This window comes from Megascapheus bottae, chromosome 4 (assembly GCF_031878675.1).
Source record: "Megascapheus bottae isolate mThoBot1 chromosome 4, mThoBot2.hap1, whole genome shotgun sequence".
NCBI lineage: Eukaryota > Metazoa > Chordata > Mammalia > Rodentia > Geomyidae > Megascapheus > Megascapheus bottae.
The window spans coordinates 41,054,393-41,073,141 of NC_143512.1; the positions used below are offsets into that span (position 1 = coordinate 41,054,393).

An 18,749-nucleotide genomic window follows, 5' to 3' on the forward strand; every position below is an offset into this window, starting at 1 on the left:
AGTTCAAACCTCTTTTCCATTAAAAAAAATGATGAATGGATTTAACCAAATACTTCACAAAAGTCTATAAAAATTTACAATAATCCACAAAATGTCTGTGAGACCTTATACATCAGTTCAGTGAAGCTGCAGCCATCAGATAGCCAAAATAATCTTGACAGATGAGAATAAAGTTGGGGAACTTACACTTCACAATTTCAAACTGCAAATGCTACAGTGGTCAAAACTGTGTGGCACCAACATAAAGAGAGATATAAAAATCAATGAAAGAGAGCTCAAAAATCTCTGAAACTCTTTCATTTATGGGTGACTGATTTTTTTTGTCAGTCACAGGGCTTGAATTCAGGGCTTGAGCACTGTCTTTGGGCTTTCTCAAGACTAGAGCTCTACCACTTGGCCACAGAATTACTTCTGGCTTTTTCTGTATGTAGTACCGAGGAACTGAACCTGGGTCTTCATGCATGCCAGGCAAGCACTCTATCACTGGGCCAAACTCCTGGCCCAAGTGGCTGATTTTTAACAAAAGTGTCAGGACAAGTCAATGCAGAAACATATGAGTGTGTGCTGATGTGTTTAACAAATATTATAGGGATACTTCATAATTTCATACAAAAATTGAAGCCAGAGTTTGGCCTACTGGTAGAGTGCTTGCCTAGCATGCACAAAAATCCAGGTTCAATTCCTTGGTACCACAAACATAGAAAAAGCTGGAAGTGGTACTGTGACTCAAGTGGTAGAGCTCTAGCCTTGCAAAAGCCCAAGGACAGTGCTCTGGCCCTGAGTTCAAGCCCCAGGACTGGCAAAAACAAAGAACTAAAGCCAGATTTCTACCTCATACCACACATAAAAGTTAATTCAGAGTAGCTCAGAAAACTAAGTATAAAAGCTAACATTATAGAGAATTCAGAAACAAACAACTAAATTTCATGGCTTTAGGTTAAGAGATGGATTTTTTGGCATGACATCAAATGACAGTGAATGAAGAGAATAAATTTCAGAATGATACAACAATGTCAAGTTTTTGGGGAAAGGGCACAGGGATAAGCCAAGTGTTCAACAGTATGTACAATCTTTCCCTTTTTTTTTTCTTTTGCAGTGCTGGGGTCCAAGCTCAGGGCCCTGTACAAGCTAACTAAGTGTTCTACCACTGAACTATATCCACAGTACTTAGATTTTTATGACAAGGTCTCAATTTATAGTCTATGCTGGCTTCAGACTTGAGATACTCTTGTCCCTACCTCCAGAGTGCTGGGATTACAGACACGAACCAATATATATTCAGCCCCAATCTTTATCTCTGAAAAGGAAAGAAAAATATCTCTTCCAAATGAATAGGACTAATGTTAATATTTGATGAAACTGGGTATACATACATACCTTTAAAAACACCTGAACTATTTTACAACTTGACAACTTACGTTTTTAAAAGGAGGACAGATCCTTAGCATGAACATTCATTGCTAGTGTAGTAGAGGGCCAAATGAAGGTAAATGAGATTGTTTGAAAACCTACATCACCTGCCCCCATCAAATTACCATGAAAACTGCTTTGTGAATAAATGCCTGGTATCAGCCCCTTTACTTGCCCATTGCCTTTATTCAAAACTGGAGTATGAGCCAGGTGCAGTGGTTCACGCCTATAATCCCAATTACACACGAGGCTGAGATCTGAGGATCGTACTTCAAAGCCAGCCCAGGCACAAAAGTCCATGAGACTCTTTATCTCCAATTAACCACCAGAAAACCAGAAGTAGTGCTGTTGCTCAAGGGGTAAGGTGGTAGCCTTGACCTAAAGAGCTCAGGAACAATGCCCAGGCTCAGAGTTCAAGTCCCACAACCAACCAAAAACAAAACAAAACAGAACCAAAAACCTGAAGTATGAAATACATGCCCCTGGAACAATTACTGGAATTTTCTTCTTGTTTGTATTCTATACAAATAGTTGCAGCTTATGTTTATTTTCCCTCCCTTTTCTTTCTGCTCCTAAATTTATTTTCATCGAATTTTCCCAAGCTAAATCTCTTCCTTTTGTTTTTTTCCTTTCCCTAGCTTTGCATTTCCTTCCTTCTCAAACAATCCCAAAGCATTATTGTCCTTTTCTATTTGCTTCTTACTCACACACTATGCACCTCCTTAGCTTGTTTCCACCAGCACTGCTACACTGTCCACTGGTTTATGGTTTCACTCCTGAGCTCAGGGTGAGCTCCGGTGCCAGGTGCTGGCAAGCTACAGCGATTACAAAGAGGAGGGAGACTCATAATTTAGGATGAAGAAGCTGATTTATGCTGAGGGGGCTTTTTCAATTATTTATTTATTTATTTATTTATTTATTTATTTATTTATTTATTTATTTATTTTGCCAGTCCTGGGCTTGAGCTCAGGGCCTGAGCACTGTCCTTGGACTTTCTCAAGGCTAGAGCTCTACCACTTGAGCCTCAGCACCACTTCCGGCTTTTTTCTATGTATGTGGTGCCAAGGAATCGAACCCGGGTCTTCATGCATGCTAGGCAAGCACTTTAACCTCTAGGCCAAACTCCCGGCCCTTTTTCAATTATTTAAAACTGATAGGGTCCAAGGAAGCTGAGCAGGTTGTAAGAAAAATAAGAGTTCTGTAATTACTAGACTCAGGTCAATCCTACAGGTGGTTGGGCCTTCTGTCAGAGATCCTACTTTCTCCTGTGTCCTGTAGCCCAGTAAGTAGGTTGCTTGACTTAAGTCACACTGACTTTTCTCCTCTTCCTCTCTCTCCCCTTCTCCTTTTCCTTCTCCTCTTCTCCCTTCTTCTGCCCTCTCTTCTCCGCTCCTCTCTTCTCCTTTTCTCTTACCTCTTTTTTCCCTCCCTCTTTCCCTTCTCCACTCCTCTCTTCTCCCCAAGCAACTATAATACCACATTATACTTCTGAGGCCTTGCCAGACTGTGTTCTAGGAACTCAATGCTTTCACTTCACTCACAAGTGAGAAAGATACTTATCATTTCCAGTTCTTAGCAAGATATGGGACATAGGAGGGGACAATACATAAAAGCTCATACAGCTGGTGGTAGGCAGACCGGAGACCTGTACCCAGCTGTGACTCATGGCAAAGCCTCTCACTTCACCACCTGCATGTAAAAAGAAGTGGGACAGTCTAGTTTCTGGTGGAACAGTTATTCTTCCTCACAAGCCATCATACAAATTACTCTTTATGTTTATACTTAAAATGGGTTGATATTATCAAGAATACAATTTGGGAGGACTGGGAATGTAGCTTAGTGGTAGAGTGCTTGCCTAGCATGCATGAAGTCCTGCGTTCAATTCCTCCATACCACATCAACAAAAGAAGCTGGAAGTGGTGCTGTGGCTCCAGTGGTAGCGTGCTAGCCTTGAGCAAAAGAAGCTCAGGCACAGTGCCCAGTCCCTGAGTTCAAGCCCCAGGTTTGGCAGGGGAAAAAAAGTACAATTTGGGTCCTCAAGTGTGATATTAGTCAAAGTAAACCATTGCAAACACCTGCTATGCATACACAGGTGTGAGGAGGCTGTTGAAGCAGAGGGTCCCCCAACACTGCTCACATCACCACGTGTCCTGACTGAGGAATGGAGGCATACCTGAATAGGGTCTTGTGTCAGTCTCATGGGTCCAATGCGTACTTCTGCAGAAGACACCTGCTAAATAAAGAATAGCACATAAGAAGGTTAACTCTTAAGTGACACAAATTACAAATCCTTTCTTATACACAACATTACCTTGTAGCACATAGTAGGTATTAAATAGTAGGAACCAACTTATTGACATGGAGATGGATTATAAAATATCATGTATAGGACAAGGTTGGTTTTATAAAAGAATATATAGCCAGGCACTGGTGGCTCATGCCTACAATCCTAGCTACTCAGGAGGCTGAGATCTGAGGATTGCAGTTCCAAGCCAGACAGGTCAGGAAAGTCTGTGAGACTCATATCTCCAATTAACCAACAAAAGCCAGGAGTAGGGCTGTGGTTTAAGTGGTACAGTATTATTCTTGAGCACAAATGCTCAATGACAGCACCTAGGTCTTGAGTTCAAACCCCAGGATCAACACACACACACACACACACACTCATACACACACACACACACACACACACACACATTTATATATATTAGAATATCTGGAAGGACATATTCTCTAACTGCCAAGTGGCAGGATTTACAGCTATTTCTACATTACTTTCATGGTACATACTTATTACTTTATAATATGGAAGAACACATTTTATGGGAGAATATAATTTAATACCTTCTATGTGCTAGGAACTACTTTTATTATCATAACTATTATTCTGAAATTTAAAATGGAGTAGAAATTTCTTCAGTCTTACAGGCTTTAGCATATCTGTGATTTAATTGCTGTTCTAAATTTAGATTGTATTTCTCTTATCTTTATGGTTTAGTATAGTCATTTCCTCAAGTGAATGCAATAAAACACACCATGACCGGGAGAACTTAGGCTCCACCTCAGGCTCCTGGAGTGAGCCTGGAGCTCCTAGGTGTTCATTGGCTCATACCACCTTTGCTGAAAGCAGAACAAATATTTGGCCTTACTTTTAATTACTTTGCTTGTATTTCTACAAATGAATTTTCTTTAGACTAACTTGGCTGAAGGTCTTGGCCTCACCTCCGTGGATTCCCTTTTGTTTTGCTCTATGGGGCAGTGGTTGCCTGCCACAACTTGGAAGCTGGTCCAGCTCCTTGTCCATCTGAAGGAACACTGACCAGCATCAGGGACACTGCAATGTCAGGGCCCACGAAGGCCTTAGTCATTAAAAGGACAAACCAAAGGAGGACTTCCTATAAATTATATTTTGAAAGACTGAAAGTTTCCCTTCATCCTTTTTCTTATGCTTAACTCAGGGCTCCTGTGGTGACTCTCATCATAGGTGCCCCCATGCTCTGGATTCCACATGCACCTACCATGGCTGGGTAAAAGAACAAAGCTGGGAAGCGGGCGGGGGGGGGGAAGGCTGGGTGTCTCCCCCAGGCCTGGGCCCTCCATTCGAGGCAGTAACTCTGAGACTGAAAACCCTGCAGAGGTGCTGAGGAGGGGAAAACTCTTTGTCCCTTGCTTCAGGTAGTTATCTCTATGCCCAGGGGGCCTTTGCATGTTAGGTGAAAATAACGTGCAATACTACATGCTGGAGTTGAGCATGTACCTCTCACATTCTTTTACATGGAGCAAATTAGCAAGTAAGTATCCTGTGGGGAATGTGCTGACATTAGCAGTCTGGTGCCCAGCCCAGGAATGACAGCAAGTACATCCTGTCCTTGGTCCCCTGCTATGTCACAGCCCATCACCCAGTATCCTGCTAGCTCCACTCAGTTTCACCCCCAAGGTGTGTGTTGTTTGAAACAGATGTGCTACCTAGAAATAACCCATTGGGAGTTCAAGTGACTGAGGGGAAGGCCCTTTGGAGAAAGACAAAGCTGTCCAAAGAAACAAGGGCAATTCACCCCTACTTGACAAGTTGCCTGTAGCTATTATGCATGGAAGTGGTAATACAGCCAGTCTTCCTCAGTGGCAGGGCAGAGTAGTCTAAACTCCACCCAGCAGAATTTTCTGATGACTGCCCGTACCCTGAGCAACTCTGTCCCACGCACATCCATGCAGGTGATCTTAGCAGGAAGCAGGCACTACTATTGAGGGACCGGAGAGAGCTTTAAAAGACAGAAGCTGGAAGATCCTGTCTTTCTGTCTAATGGTTTTCTCTCATAGCCACAACACATCCAGGACTTTAACTTGTGCCTAACCCATCTCAGCAGAAAACATAATGATGAGTCTCACTGAGAAGGTAAAGCTAGAACCTTCTCCCAGCTCCTGCCTCTCCTGTCTCTACCTGTCCCTTACCTTTCCCCTCCCAGCCACACCTCGTTGTGCCCCTCCCAATGCTGTCACACCACCTTCAGCTACAGCTTAGGTCCCTCAGTTTATTGGCTCCTCTAATCACGATCCACACTTGCCTCGTGTCTCTTTGTCTTTTCCCACTTGATCCATGTTCCCAGTTACCCAACTTGGATTCTGTCCCAAGAGAATTCAGGAGGCGGCTATCCTTGCTGGCTCTGTAGGCTAATCCTAGGCAATGGCCAACAGAGGAAAGCGATAGCAAGCAGACTCACACAGAGGTTTACAGGGCTCACGTTGAGACAGAGGAATACCGTGGCTTTCACACAGCATTTGTATACAGATACCCACATGGCCAAGCCAAGCATCTCTACTTCAAAGAGGGCATTGAGCAGGTTACACAGGCCCTTGATTAGTGTATGAGCTCTGTTTCCAAGAAGTGAATGTTTTTGCCAAGGATAGAAAAACAAAAAAAGTATGGGTGGTAATAATAGAAAACAGTGTCCCATATTCAAAAAGAAGGGAAAATGGAACCATAGTGCAAAGAGATGGTTCTGAGCCACTACAACCACAGAGGCTTTCCCAATAGCCTCATGAGGAAGGATTGCTGATCAACATACAGGTTTGACTACATCATATATTTGTAGTATATCAAATATGTGTGTATACACAAGTCTGTGTGTACAACATGTGTATATACAATATATATCATATATATGGATATGTATATATTATTCATATATGGCATATATTAAATATATGTGTGTAAACAACAATATATATTTACATATACATATGCATGTAAACAACATCAGCAACTCACTGGCACATAAGCCCACTTTCCAGGGATGAAGGAAGAGTCCTGTTTTATAGTGTTTACTGATTTCTGTGATGTAAACATTTTCACCATGGCAGATCTCAAGCTAGCAACATAGCTGATCTATGTTGAAATAAAAAGATATTCTCTGATTATACAATTGAGAATAAATCTTTTTATTCAGGGAGCATCTATGTACAACAAACTCCTTCAGTCATTGTTGATTTGTAAATATTTATCACTTGCTTTTGCTCAAGAGTTCAGCTAGATATAGAATTCCGGTGGGAATATAGTTTACTTTGAGGACTAAGAAACTGAAAGGAAGGAGAAAACTCTGGTTTGGGAGGTAGGGAGATCAAGGAAGCCTTCATGAAAGCTGGCAATGGTGAAGAATGGGAAAATAAAGAAAGTGGGTCATTGGAGGGGACTGTAGACTTCTGAAAAAGCCCAAGCAAAGATAGAAAGGCAAGAGAGCAAAGGGAAGAAAAGAAGCAGCCAGAGAAGCTAGATGACAGTGTATAAAAAAGAAGATGTAGTGAGTATTGGCCAGATCCTTCATTCTGGAGAGAAGCTTCTGTAAGCACCATTCATCACATTATAGGTTTTAAAGAAAATATCAACATAATCAGATCTGAGGGAAAAAAAACATGAACATCTGGTTACCTAGTTTCTGAATAAAGACAGAGATTTAGCCAAAACCAAAGCAAAAAGCAAGTAACAACAAAAAATGAGCAAACAAAAAAATCTCCAAGGAGTAGAAGCTATACCAGGGCAAACATATTGTAAAGATTAAGAAATGAATTACAGGATCAATAAGCAGAGCTTGATTTTGTTTTAACTGGCTGAACTGTCATAGGACGCAGGCAGTGAGAAATAGAATTGTGAGAGAAAACAAAATAGTTCATTGGCTCCTTCACTTGTCATGTCATCATACTCTAAAGATGATATCCACAGTCCTTGATAGTTTCTGCTTCCAGAATCTTGCTAAGTAACATGACATTCAGTGTTACGGGCTATCATTAGACCAGAGGGAAGCTGAGGTTCAGGAAGAAAATTAGAAAGCCCTTATTCACCTTCTGGGCTCAGCAGACTGCTTGTTCTGCTGGGCCCTTCTGATCTGATGTTCAACCCCCCCGACCCCCCCCACCCCGCATGCCTCACCCAAGCCAGGACCAGTGTCTTTCCCTCTCCTTCAGAGAACTTAAGTATCTAGGCAAGGCTGTGTTTGTTTGTTTACTTTATTTTATTGTCAATAAAATGACAATAAAATGGGCACTGTCCTGATCTTTTTGTTCAATGCTAGCACTCTACCACTTGAGCTGCAGCACCACTTCTGGCCTTTTCTGTTTATGTAAGACTGAGGAATTGAACCCAGGGCTTCGTGAATGCTAGGTAAGTACTTGACCACGAAGCCACATTCCCAGCCCCAAGGCTGTTTTTTAAGGACACACACTATTTCTTTTGCCATTTAATTCCCAATCGCTAGAAGGCACTCAACAAATACTTTATGGAATTGTACTGAGCTGCTTAAGACCCACTCCCTTCCTCCCCAGATTTTTAGTATCACAATCAAGATTAAGATTTCAGTCTTTTACCTCCCAGAGCACGGCTCTTCCACAATGCTCCAAATTTTGGAGCTTTCTTCTCCCTGTACCACTCACTCTCCTATTAAGGCTTCCTGGACTCTATCCTGATCTAGAACCTGGTAATCTTTGCTTCTATCCTGGTAGTGTTAACAGGGCTGCTGCCAGCAGCGAGAAGGAAGATCGTGTGTGTGTGTGTGTGTGTGTGTGTGTGTGTGTGTGTGTGTGTGTGTGTGTGTGTGTGTGTGTGTGTGTGTGTGTGTGTGTTGTGGTACAAGTGAGGTCGCATAACTTCTAACCTCCAAAAACTAACTCAGCATCTGAACAGCTTCTGAAATCACTTCCTGTCACCATTGAAGCTCCTCAGCATTTGCACACAGCACACCTACCCTGAGCTTAAGATGTACTGATGCACTCATGAGGAGTGTCTACAGCAAAAACAAGTTCTCCTTCACAAAAGGAACTAGCTGTGGGTATGGAGACAAGCATTTTCAAATACTCTTACTCTGCCTGTTCCTCTTAGGGCTCTCATTTTAAAATAGGAATTAATCACTTCAAGGTGTCTCTTGTCTACCCTCTATTCTCAGGCTAACTTACTCCTCTATCCTTCTGAGCTCAGGGTAAACGGAGGTTGCATTTACCTTTTGCCTTTTGGATGGACCCCCACCTATCCTTTGGCTTCCACTCAGTAAGGTCCAGCAACTGGATAAGCACACAGTGAGGCCAGACAGCTCTGACATCTGTGCCCAAAGAATTCCTTCTCACCTCCTGTGCCCAGCTCCAGCAACTGTGCTTAGCACTCTTACAACACTCCATTCCCTCTGTCCTCTCAGCCACAGCCCACTGGTTGACTCTGCCTTCTTTATACCAGCCTCCCCTGGTTTTCATCTAGCTAATCTTCAGCACTTCCAAGCATTGCTGTCAGCCTAGATCCTTCAAGCTCTAAGGTCGGTGGGCATCTCATAAGCCCCTTCCCATCTCAGCTTCTACCTTTGGCTTAGATGCCTGTTACTACTCCAACAGTCTCAGGAATTTCTAAAATTCAGCAGTGTCTGGTCCAACTTCACACAAGAGAGTCAGTCTCTGGAGGGTGGGGTCTAAAATCAGCACCATTTAAATCTCTGAGTGCAGAAGGTTGTCACTAGTCTACTTCTTGAGCGGCTGTTTCATGTTCAGTCATGGCCCCTTGCACAAGCTACTACAGATATAGAATTCAACAAATACCAGTGGGGGCAAGCACTGTGCAGTGAGACAAGATGCTATAGTTATGATCTCTCCAATAATACATTATTTCTCCAAAATTTAGTAAAATAATATCCTAAAAACTGGGCTGAGATTTCAGGGCCCTTACTCAAGATGAGTAACTGCTTGATGCTTCCATGTCTCCAGAAGAAGCTGATGGATCACTCACATGCAAACCTGCATACACACATACATATATACATATATATACACATATACCCACACACATACACACACACATTCCCACATGGAATGGTTATGACCATCCCATAAGGGCATCTTGTGCCCCTCTGTACAGCTAAAGAAATTAAAACTAGACAATGGGTAAAACGTTTGCCTAAGGTAATGGCATTGAGCTTGGCCCTCAGGTCTCCCTTACTGGGAAGGATATATCTCAGCTTGCTCCAGAAAGGTCTTCAGTTTGTATGCCAAGACAGGTAAAATTAAGTAAGAATTTAGAATGGCTTAGAAATCAGACTGTTAAGATGTCGCTGACAAATGACGAGCAGGTGGAAGATGGAGCTAGTAGGGAGGGTGGTATGGACAGTGTGTGTCCCATGTGCACATTCCTGGCAGCAGTGGGCTCCTGGCCTACACAGTCCAGCCACCAGGGCAAGGATGGAGGTGACAGCCCAGGTCACACCATGCAAAGACAAAGGGATGCACGTCTAAACACTGCATCGCACACTCCCAGCATCATAGCTGTGGATATGGTTATTCTTAAGGATGATCACCACTGTCAGTAAGCCTCAGTGAGCTAGGCAAGGAGTAGACACTACCTCTCAGTCTGCCTGGAAAACACAGCAATGAAAAAATGCAGAGACCAGCCTCTCGTTTGCTCTAAAGTAGGAATTTAAAACAAATCATAAACCCAGCAGTAGTGCAGATGCCACCAGAACCAGGCAATCAAGAAGACTTGGCTGGCATAGGTGAATGGAGGCGCCACTTCCCTCATAAATATCAGATGAAGGAGAGAAAGTATTTATATAGAAGTCATAACTACAGCCATGAGAAAAGAATGCAGCCTGATATTATGTATTAAAATTGAAAGAAAAGAAAATGTCTAGACTATAATCCATGAAATGACAAGTAGCTAGGGAGTTCAGCACAAGGAAACCTTCGAGAGTTAACTGCAGGGAGAAAAGGAAGGCTCAGCTGCACTTTGATGTGTGATTACGTCAAAAGGGCTTCCTCCCCATCACTCATGCAGTGCAGAACTCCAGGCATGAAGCTTCCATCAATAACAACCCCACCATCATATCACTAGGCTGAGTGCGTAAACAAACAGAGTGCAATTCTTGACTTTCAACATCAAACCCAGGGTCTGACCCAGGCAGCAGAGGAATTTAAAGGCAATGTGGAAACGTGACATCTCACAACTAACTTCCTTCTTTTTATTAGGAATACTACTGCTGAACGTCACCACCAGATGACTTTAAGCTCATAAAAATCATGTGTATAACAGAGAACAAGCCAAGGACCCCCTCTGACTATTCCCAGACCTTAGAAAAGCCAAAACATCCCTTTTTGCTCCTTACCCATGCTACTATTCACCTGCCAATGCTTCCCTGCTCCTGTAAAGCAAGATGGGAGAAAATGGAAAGGAATGAAATTCAAAGCAGTCCATTCTACTCATGGTCAGCAGTTCTGGTAAACAGATTTGATGGGCAAGAAAACAAGCCATCTGCTAAAAATGAGTTTTAGAGGTTTCCTGTGGATTTCAATTATCCATCCTGTCTCTGTGTTCAACTTTACTATGGATAAGCTAGGGCTGCCTTGGAGAACCAAAGATGAGACACGTCCCCTGCTTGGTTCTGAGAGTAACGTCCACAGCCACATGACCTGAAGCGACTCTGGACTTTTAGTCACATCTGGTATCCCACCAAGAACCCAGAGTCACTCCCTCTCCTGAATGTGGCCATGCCAGGGTAGCTCACGCTGGCAGCAAAGGCAATCTTCAGTCACAGAGCCCATGTGGTGCTTGAGGGTAATGAGTAGGTGTCAGGCACTGATTCTTGCTGAAAAAACTACTCTCACTGAAAGGAGTCCTGTTTAAAAGTAACCTATGTGGGGCCAGGAGTGTGGCCTAGTGGTAGAGTGCTTGCCTAGCATGCAAAAGCCCTGGGCTCAATTTCTTGGTATCACATACACAGAAAAATCCAGAAGTGGTGCTGTGGCTCAAGTGGTAGAGCACTAGCCTTGAAAGAGATCAGTGCCCAGGCCCTGAGTTCAAGCCCCAGAACTGGCAAAAAAAAAAAAAAAACCCTAACACTACCACCAACAACAAAAAACCCCATGTGAAGTTACCAGCAAGACACAAATGCCTACCTTTTCAGAAAAGTAAATTTTTGCTTATTTGGCAAAATAATTAGTATTTCCAAGCAATCCTTGTTTTTTTGTTTGTTTTTTAAAGAAAAGCACCATTCACAACCTAACAACACCCAAGTGAAACTGTATACAATTAAAATACTCCCAGGAGAAAGAGCATACAGTAGGCATGGGTATACAGTGAACCTGAACTCTGCACCCGGCACCAAGTTCCATCACACTCCAGGTTCCAGACAAATGGGCTTCCATGTCTTGGGTGAGGGACAAAGAGTCCCCCTGGCCTACTCCACTTTAAGTAGGGGAACTCCTAACCTAACAAGTTCCTCCCATGCAACTTACTCATAACTTCTCACTCTGCTTCCAATTTTGCAAGCAGGTCACAGGGAAATGAGGCTTTCCTAGGCATTGGTGGTGAGCTGGATAGCTCTGGTGGGAGTACAGATAAATCAAGAAATCAGGACTGGAGAACCAGAGACCACAAAGGAGCTGCTCCTTCTGGGTGTTTCTCAAAGGGTGGCCCCTGAACCCACAGTCTCAGCAGCAGCTGGAAAGACTAGAAGTGGAAACTCTCAGAACCTACTCCAGACAGACTGAATCATTGCTGGTCAGCCAGCAGTGTAGGTACTGGATGCTCTTTAGATGATTGTGAAGTTTGCTCAAGTTTGAGAACCACTGATGCTGACCAGAAACACTGACTGCCTGCACTAAGGACAGGGGCTAGGGATAGAGAGAAGGGGAAGCATCAGAGGCAGGCAAGGTTCACAAACTGAGACATATGCAGACAAGGGAGGAAAAGAATATGCAGCTTAAAGATTCTGGTTTCAAGAGCTGAGAAGTGGCCAAGAATACAGGAGGCAGGTCAAAGACAGAGCCATAGAGAACACCAGTGTCAGGGCTGAAAACAGGCAGCGAAATTCACCAAGAGCTGGAAGAAAAGGGAAACAGTGAGTCTCCTAGAATGCTTCCATGCAAGCTCTGTGCTCTAACTCTGAGTGCCTATTTATATAACTTACCATAATGGACAAGTCAATATCTGATCACCTCCAGAGGAGCCAAGGTAGTATTTTCATGCAACTGATCATTCAATTAAAAATTTCTTCACTGATAGCCTTTCCAACAGCCATTCCTTCCTTTGTCTTTCCAAAAGTCACTGACTTCTGTTTGGAGATCTGGCAGGTCTAAAGACAACACAGTCTATTTTTGAACATAGCTCAGGCATTTAATTTCCCAGACAGAACAATTGGCTAGGACTAGTCATATGACTTGTATATATATGGCTTGTATATGACAGACACACACACACACACACACACACACACACATACACACACACATACATACATATATCAGGAGTTTGCAAACAATACTGAGAAAAAAGCTGTTGTTTTATTTTAAAATATATGCTCACTTCTTGTAAAAAAAAAAAAAAAAGATGCATGTAGGCCAGGAGTGTGGCCTAGAGGTAGAGTGCTTGGGTAGCATGCACAAAGCCCTAGGTTTGATTCCTCGGTACCACATACATAGAAAGAGCCAGAAGTGATGCTGTGGCTCAAGTGGTAGAGTGCTAGCTTTGAGAAAGCTTCAGGACTATGTCCAGGCCCTAAGCTCAAGCCCCATAACTAGCCTCCCCACAAAAAAAGATGCATGGATTTCTTTGGGATGTTCCATTCCTGACAGAATGGAAGCAATATTGTGGAAAGCAAAATGGAAAGACAACAAGACCCTCAAGACTCAAGCTTTGCTACAAGGACTCTCAGGTCCTGTGAGCCAAGAAAGAGCCTGCCCTCCTTCTTGTTAAGCAAGGTTGAGTGAGCTTTCCCCTGTGTTTAAAACACAAAGAAGACCAATGAAAACAAATTACTTCCCCTTGTTGATATTTGGATGACTTGTATCCTAAGTGAAGAACATGCCATACAAACTACAGCTTCTTCACTGTGCAGCTTCCCTCACCAGGGATACAAAACAATCACAACCCAAACACCAAAGAGTTGCTTCAACCTGAGCAGAAGAAAAATGGTACTATAGCTAAGGGACAAGAAAACTCTTTCATGGCTATCTTTGGACCAGAACCACATATGGGAGTCAAGACAGATTAGGTGTATAAACAGAAGCTAGGTGGTCTAATGAACCCCAGTGTCTCATGTACCAGCCAGCAGTCCCTATGCTAAAGCTTTTCAAATCACAGTGGCTCTCAGAAGAGTCCCCAGGACAGGTTTCTGGGAAACTTGTTTGGTTTTTTTTTTTGTCAGTCAGTCATGGGGCTTGAAGTCTCAGCCTGGGTGCTGTCCCTGAGCTCTTCAGCTCAAGGCTAGTGCTCTACCACTTGAGCCACAGCACCACTTCCAGTTTTCTGGTGCTTAATTGGAGATAAGAGTTACATGGACTTTCAGGTACAGGATGGCTTTGAACCATGATCCTTAGATCTCAGCCTCCTGAGTAGCTAGGGTTACAGGTTTAAAACCCTGTTATCAATTTTGAAATATACAATTATTGACAACTGTCAATAATTGCTCTGCTGTACACCATGAGGATTTATTCCTCCTAGGCAATTGTATCCCTGCACCCACTGATTATCTTATCTTCATCCTTTCTTTATACCCCAGATTCATTGTACTCTATACATCTATGAGATCAACTTGCTTAGCTTCCAAGTATTGCAGAATTTATGATATTTATCTTTGTAGATCTAACTTAATTTACATAACATAAATCTTCTAGTTCCACCCATATTCCAGTATATCATTTTTAACTTGCCAAATGACTGTGAGATCCAAGTAGAAGAATAAATATCAGCAACTAGAAGGAAAAAAGGTATTAGCCTTTTGCTCTGCCAGATGTAACAATGTACGACAAAGATATAAGGTATTGAAATGGTATGGGTTCTGGCAACACAAACAATGAAAAATAACAGAAATCTAGACTTAACTATGTGTATTCATGGGTGTGCATATGTCTGTGTAAACATAAGACGCACATGGATAGACATATATGATTCTAGTATATAAAAAAAGTACCATCAGGGGCCGGGAGTTTGGCCTAGTGGTCAAAGTGCTTGCCTAGCATGCGTGAAGACCCGGGTTCGATTCCTCGGTACCACATACATAGAAAAAAGCCGGAAGTGGTGCTGAGGCTCAAGTGGTAGAGCTCTAGCCTTGAGAAAGTCCAAGGACAGTGCTCAGGCCCTGACCTCAAGCCCAGGACTGGCAAAAAAAAAAAAGTACCATTAGTTGCTCACACCCGTAATCCTAGCTACTCAGGAGGCTGAGATCTGAGGATCATGGGTCAAAGCCAGCCCAGGCAGAAAAGTTCATGCAACTCTTATCTTCAGTTATCACAGAAAAATCCAAAAGTGTCACTGGGCTCAAGTGGTAGCGTGCTAGCCTTGAGCAAAAATTGCTCAGGGAGATAAGGATATCTGCTCAGCCATGTTCATCTCTGCACTATTCACAATAGCCAAGCCATGGAAACAACCCCGATGCCCTACTGCAGATGAATGGATACAAAAAGTGTGGTACATATATGTAATGGAATTCTACATAGCCAACAGACAAGATAAAATAATGGCATTCGCTGGAAAGTGGATAAAATTAGAGCAAATCATGTTGAGTGAGATAAGTCAAGACCAAAGGAACAAAAGGTGCATGGTATCCTTAATATGTGGATATTAGATCCAAATGCGATGACTCAATATTTGGGTACCCAAGGTTATGGACATGGTCCTGGAGATATAAACATAACTACATAGACATAAAAATCTATGATGGGATATATACTTCCTAGACATAATGTTTTATTACATAGATTAATATGTGTCTATGACATACAAACCCTCAGCTTAATTTTAATTATGTTCTAAAATCTAAGTGCCAGTGATTGTATATAGAGATTCCCTTCTTGAATACTTGTTTGTTAAACATGACATTTGAAATATGATATAAAAATTAAAATTAAAAATAAAATTTTTTAAAAAATTGCTCGGGGACAATGCCCAAGCCCAGAATTCAAACCGTAGGATGAGGGGTGGGGTGAGTATCATTTCCTATCAGTTGGAAGGAAATGAATATTCAATGCTGAGCTAATTGGTTAAGTCAGCCTCATGCACCATGACATATGCCCAAAATATTTTCAGATACAGTCTAAATGAAAATATTACAAATGGTATAAGCAAAATTTTATATCAGTTAAGGGCTAAGAAAGCTTTTATTAAAAATACTATCAGAGATTTGAACCCCAAAGAAAAATTATGTTTTGATTAATATGAAACAAACTTAAAAATAGTATTATACAACCAATAAAAGGAATTGGCATTCTATTTGAATTTTTAAAGTGCTAATAAGACAGTAATGAACAGGCAAGCACCCCAATTAAAAATAGGTCAGGAAAATACATGCAATTTACAAAATAAACACACAGAGGGCTGTAAAAATTATGCAACAATGCTCAGCCTCTCTGGCAATCCAAAAATGCAAATCAAAACAAACAGATTCCAAAGATTTTTACAATGACGATCACTGGAGCTGATTATCACTGAGGATCTGGAGTGATCTGCATTCTCATACTCGGCCAGAGGGAAGAGAAAACTGTCCTAGGGATTCTGAATACCTTCACGCGCACACACACACACACACACACACACACACACACACACACACACCATGCATGCGGCTTTCCTGGGACTGCTAATTGAAAGACCTAAATTCCAAAAATGAATCTGAAACTTTTTCTATCACAGTCCCCTTTCCTCTGTTTATACATCTGACAAGACATTTATCATGAGATAAATTGATCGTCATAACCATAAACTGTTGGGGGCAAAAGGATCCTTGAATACAGATGCCACAGTCAGGGAACCAATAAATGATCAGCTGTGACAGGATACCTCCCAACACCCAACGTCCAAACCCCATCTGCTACAACCAACGCTCAGATATTTGGTGAGTGGGTGTTTAATTTAATACATCATTAAAACACTGACAAAGCCCTTGGTAAATGGAAGATTACTTTGCTCTTTGGCATAAAACAGAAGCTGCTGAAGAACTAAGGCTGCCAGTGTTGCTATTTGGTAAAAAGGTTTTTAATATATGACCAATCCTTTCCCCATGTGTAGCTGAGGGATAATAACACTTGTCCCTTGCAGAGGGCAAATGCTGAATCTACACTATTCCAGGGTGTATCTTGGCACACCAGGTAGTTGATAAGCGATAGGTATTATGATGATGATATCTTCTTCATTCTTTTAGGAAATCTGTACTGAACCCCACAGTGAGCCAGAAATTAAATAGGTGCCTCATTTAACAACTTAACTTGTTGTCTCACTTAACAAGCTGGGTCATCACAGCATAAGCTCTTTCTTTAGTCTGCAGCAAAAACATAATTCCAGAACATTTGACTTGCTCTCTTAAAGACCCATTTGTGTCAACTTCTAAATTATCTAACTTTGAATCTGTGCAAAGTTAGATATTAGGAGAGAGCATCACAGAAAAAGAGAGTTATTTAACATCCTCTTTTTTATTATTACAAAAGAGCCTTCTAGATACAGACCTCATGGTTAAGGATGTTTTCTAAGAAATTTCCATTTCTGAGAACTGGAAAATCCCCTTCACCCTTTCATTTAACAGACTGTTAAATAAGGCATAAGAGAGTACATGGTGTGCCCAAGGTCAGATGTTAAGTAAGCTATCACAGGGGGATAAAACTGAGGTTTCTGGATTGCTAGGCCAGTGATTCTTCCATCCTGCTCCTCTCTATCCACCTGGTAACACTGAAAATTCTTTCTATCAGAAAAGATAAGCACAGAATAGCACATTTTCATATAGGAGTTTGTAGCTCATCAGAGAGGAGGAACTTGAGGAGACACCACTGGGATCCCAATGGTGCTGGCTGAGAAAGACCAGCCTGCACAAAGAAGGACATCTTTCTTCTGTCTCACACATGAAGCTGCCATCACTCATCCAACTACAAGAAAAACCACGCTGGAAAAATATACCATCAGCTTGTTCAAAGTTCTATGAGTTTAATGTCCAATACTCGGTTTAAAAAATATACATGTATACATACCCATATACATGTATGTTTATTTGTAAGAATTATTTCAAAACCAAGAGAGAAATAATAGATTCATAGAAGATTCAGATCCTTGGTTACCATACACAACTTTCAAAATAACTTCAGTTAACATTTTCAAAGAAGAGTCAAAGAGAAGATACAAAAATGTTTGAAAAACCCAGGAACTATTAAAAATCAAGTGAAAAATTCAATAATAGTTAAAATGAATCACTAAATGGCTTGGTTTATAAAGCTATTATGCATAGTGAGCAAAGAATTGAGGAATTAGAACAGATACTAGGAAAGCCATGTGTATGTAACACTACTTCAAAGAGGATAAGGCTGAGACAATGGGCAAGAAACAGTATTTGAAGGTAAAATGACTAAGGATATTTCAATACTGAAGAAATAAATCAGGTCCCAAAGTCAGGAAGAGTATAAAGAAAAAGTACATAGAAAACAATACCTAGGGGCTAGGAGTTTGGCCTACTGGTAAGAGTGCCTGCCTAGCATGCACAAAGACCCAGGTTCGATTCCTTGGTACCACATATGTAGAAAAGCTAGAAGTAGTGCTGTGACTCAAATGGTAGATCTCTAGCCTTGAGAAAGCCCAAGGACAGTGCCCAGTATACATATATTTTAAGAATAATAAAATAAAAACTTTCAGATAAGCGAAAACTGAGAATCTATCACTAGGAAATTGACACTAAAAAAAAATACAAAAGGGAGATCTTGAAGCTGCAAGAGAATGATTAGAGCTGGAGGCAGATAGGGAAATTTTATGGAAAAAGGCAAACCTTTAAGTAAACATGAATCACCCTCTTGAATTTAAAAAGACATAGAAGTAAAATGCATACTATAAAAGCATATAGTCAAGAGGA

At 41.6% G+C, this 18,749-nt stretch overlaps 1 protein-coding gene across 3 annotated transcripts in view; it reads right to left on the bottom strand.

The window, feature by feature from the left end:
- The window catches only part of Pde8b (phosphodiesterase 8B), a 189,356-nt gene that overhangs the window by 73,951 nt on the left and 96,656 nt on the right, over positions 1 to 18,749 (bottom strand). For 2 of the 3 annotated variants that reach the window (XM_090331731.1, XM_090331733.1), the window contains exon 2: positions 3,584 to 3,643. In XM_090331731.1, coding sequence (XP_090187857.1) covers positions 3,584 to 3,643 — 60 coding nt within the window. The remainder of the gene's footprint in view (positions 1 to 3,583; positions 3,644 to 18,749) is intronic. The other variant, XM_090331732.1, reaches the window with a different exon arrangement.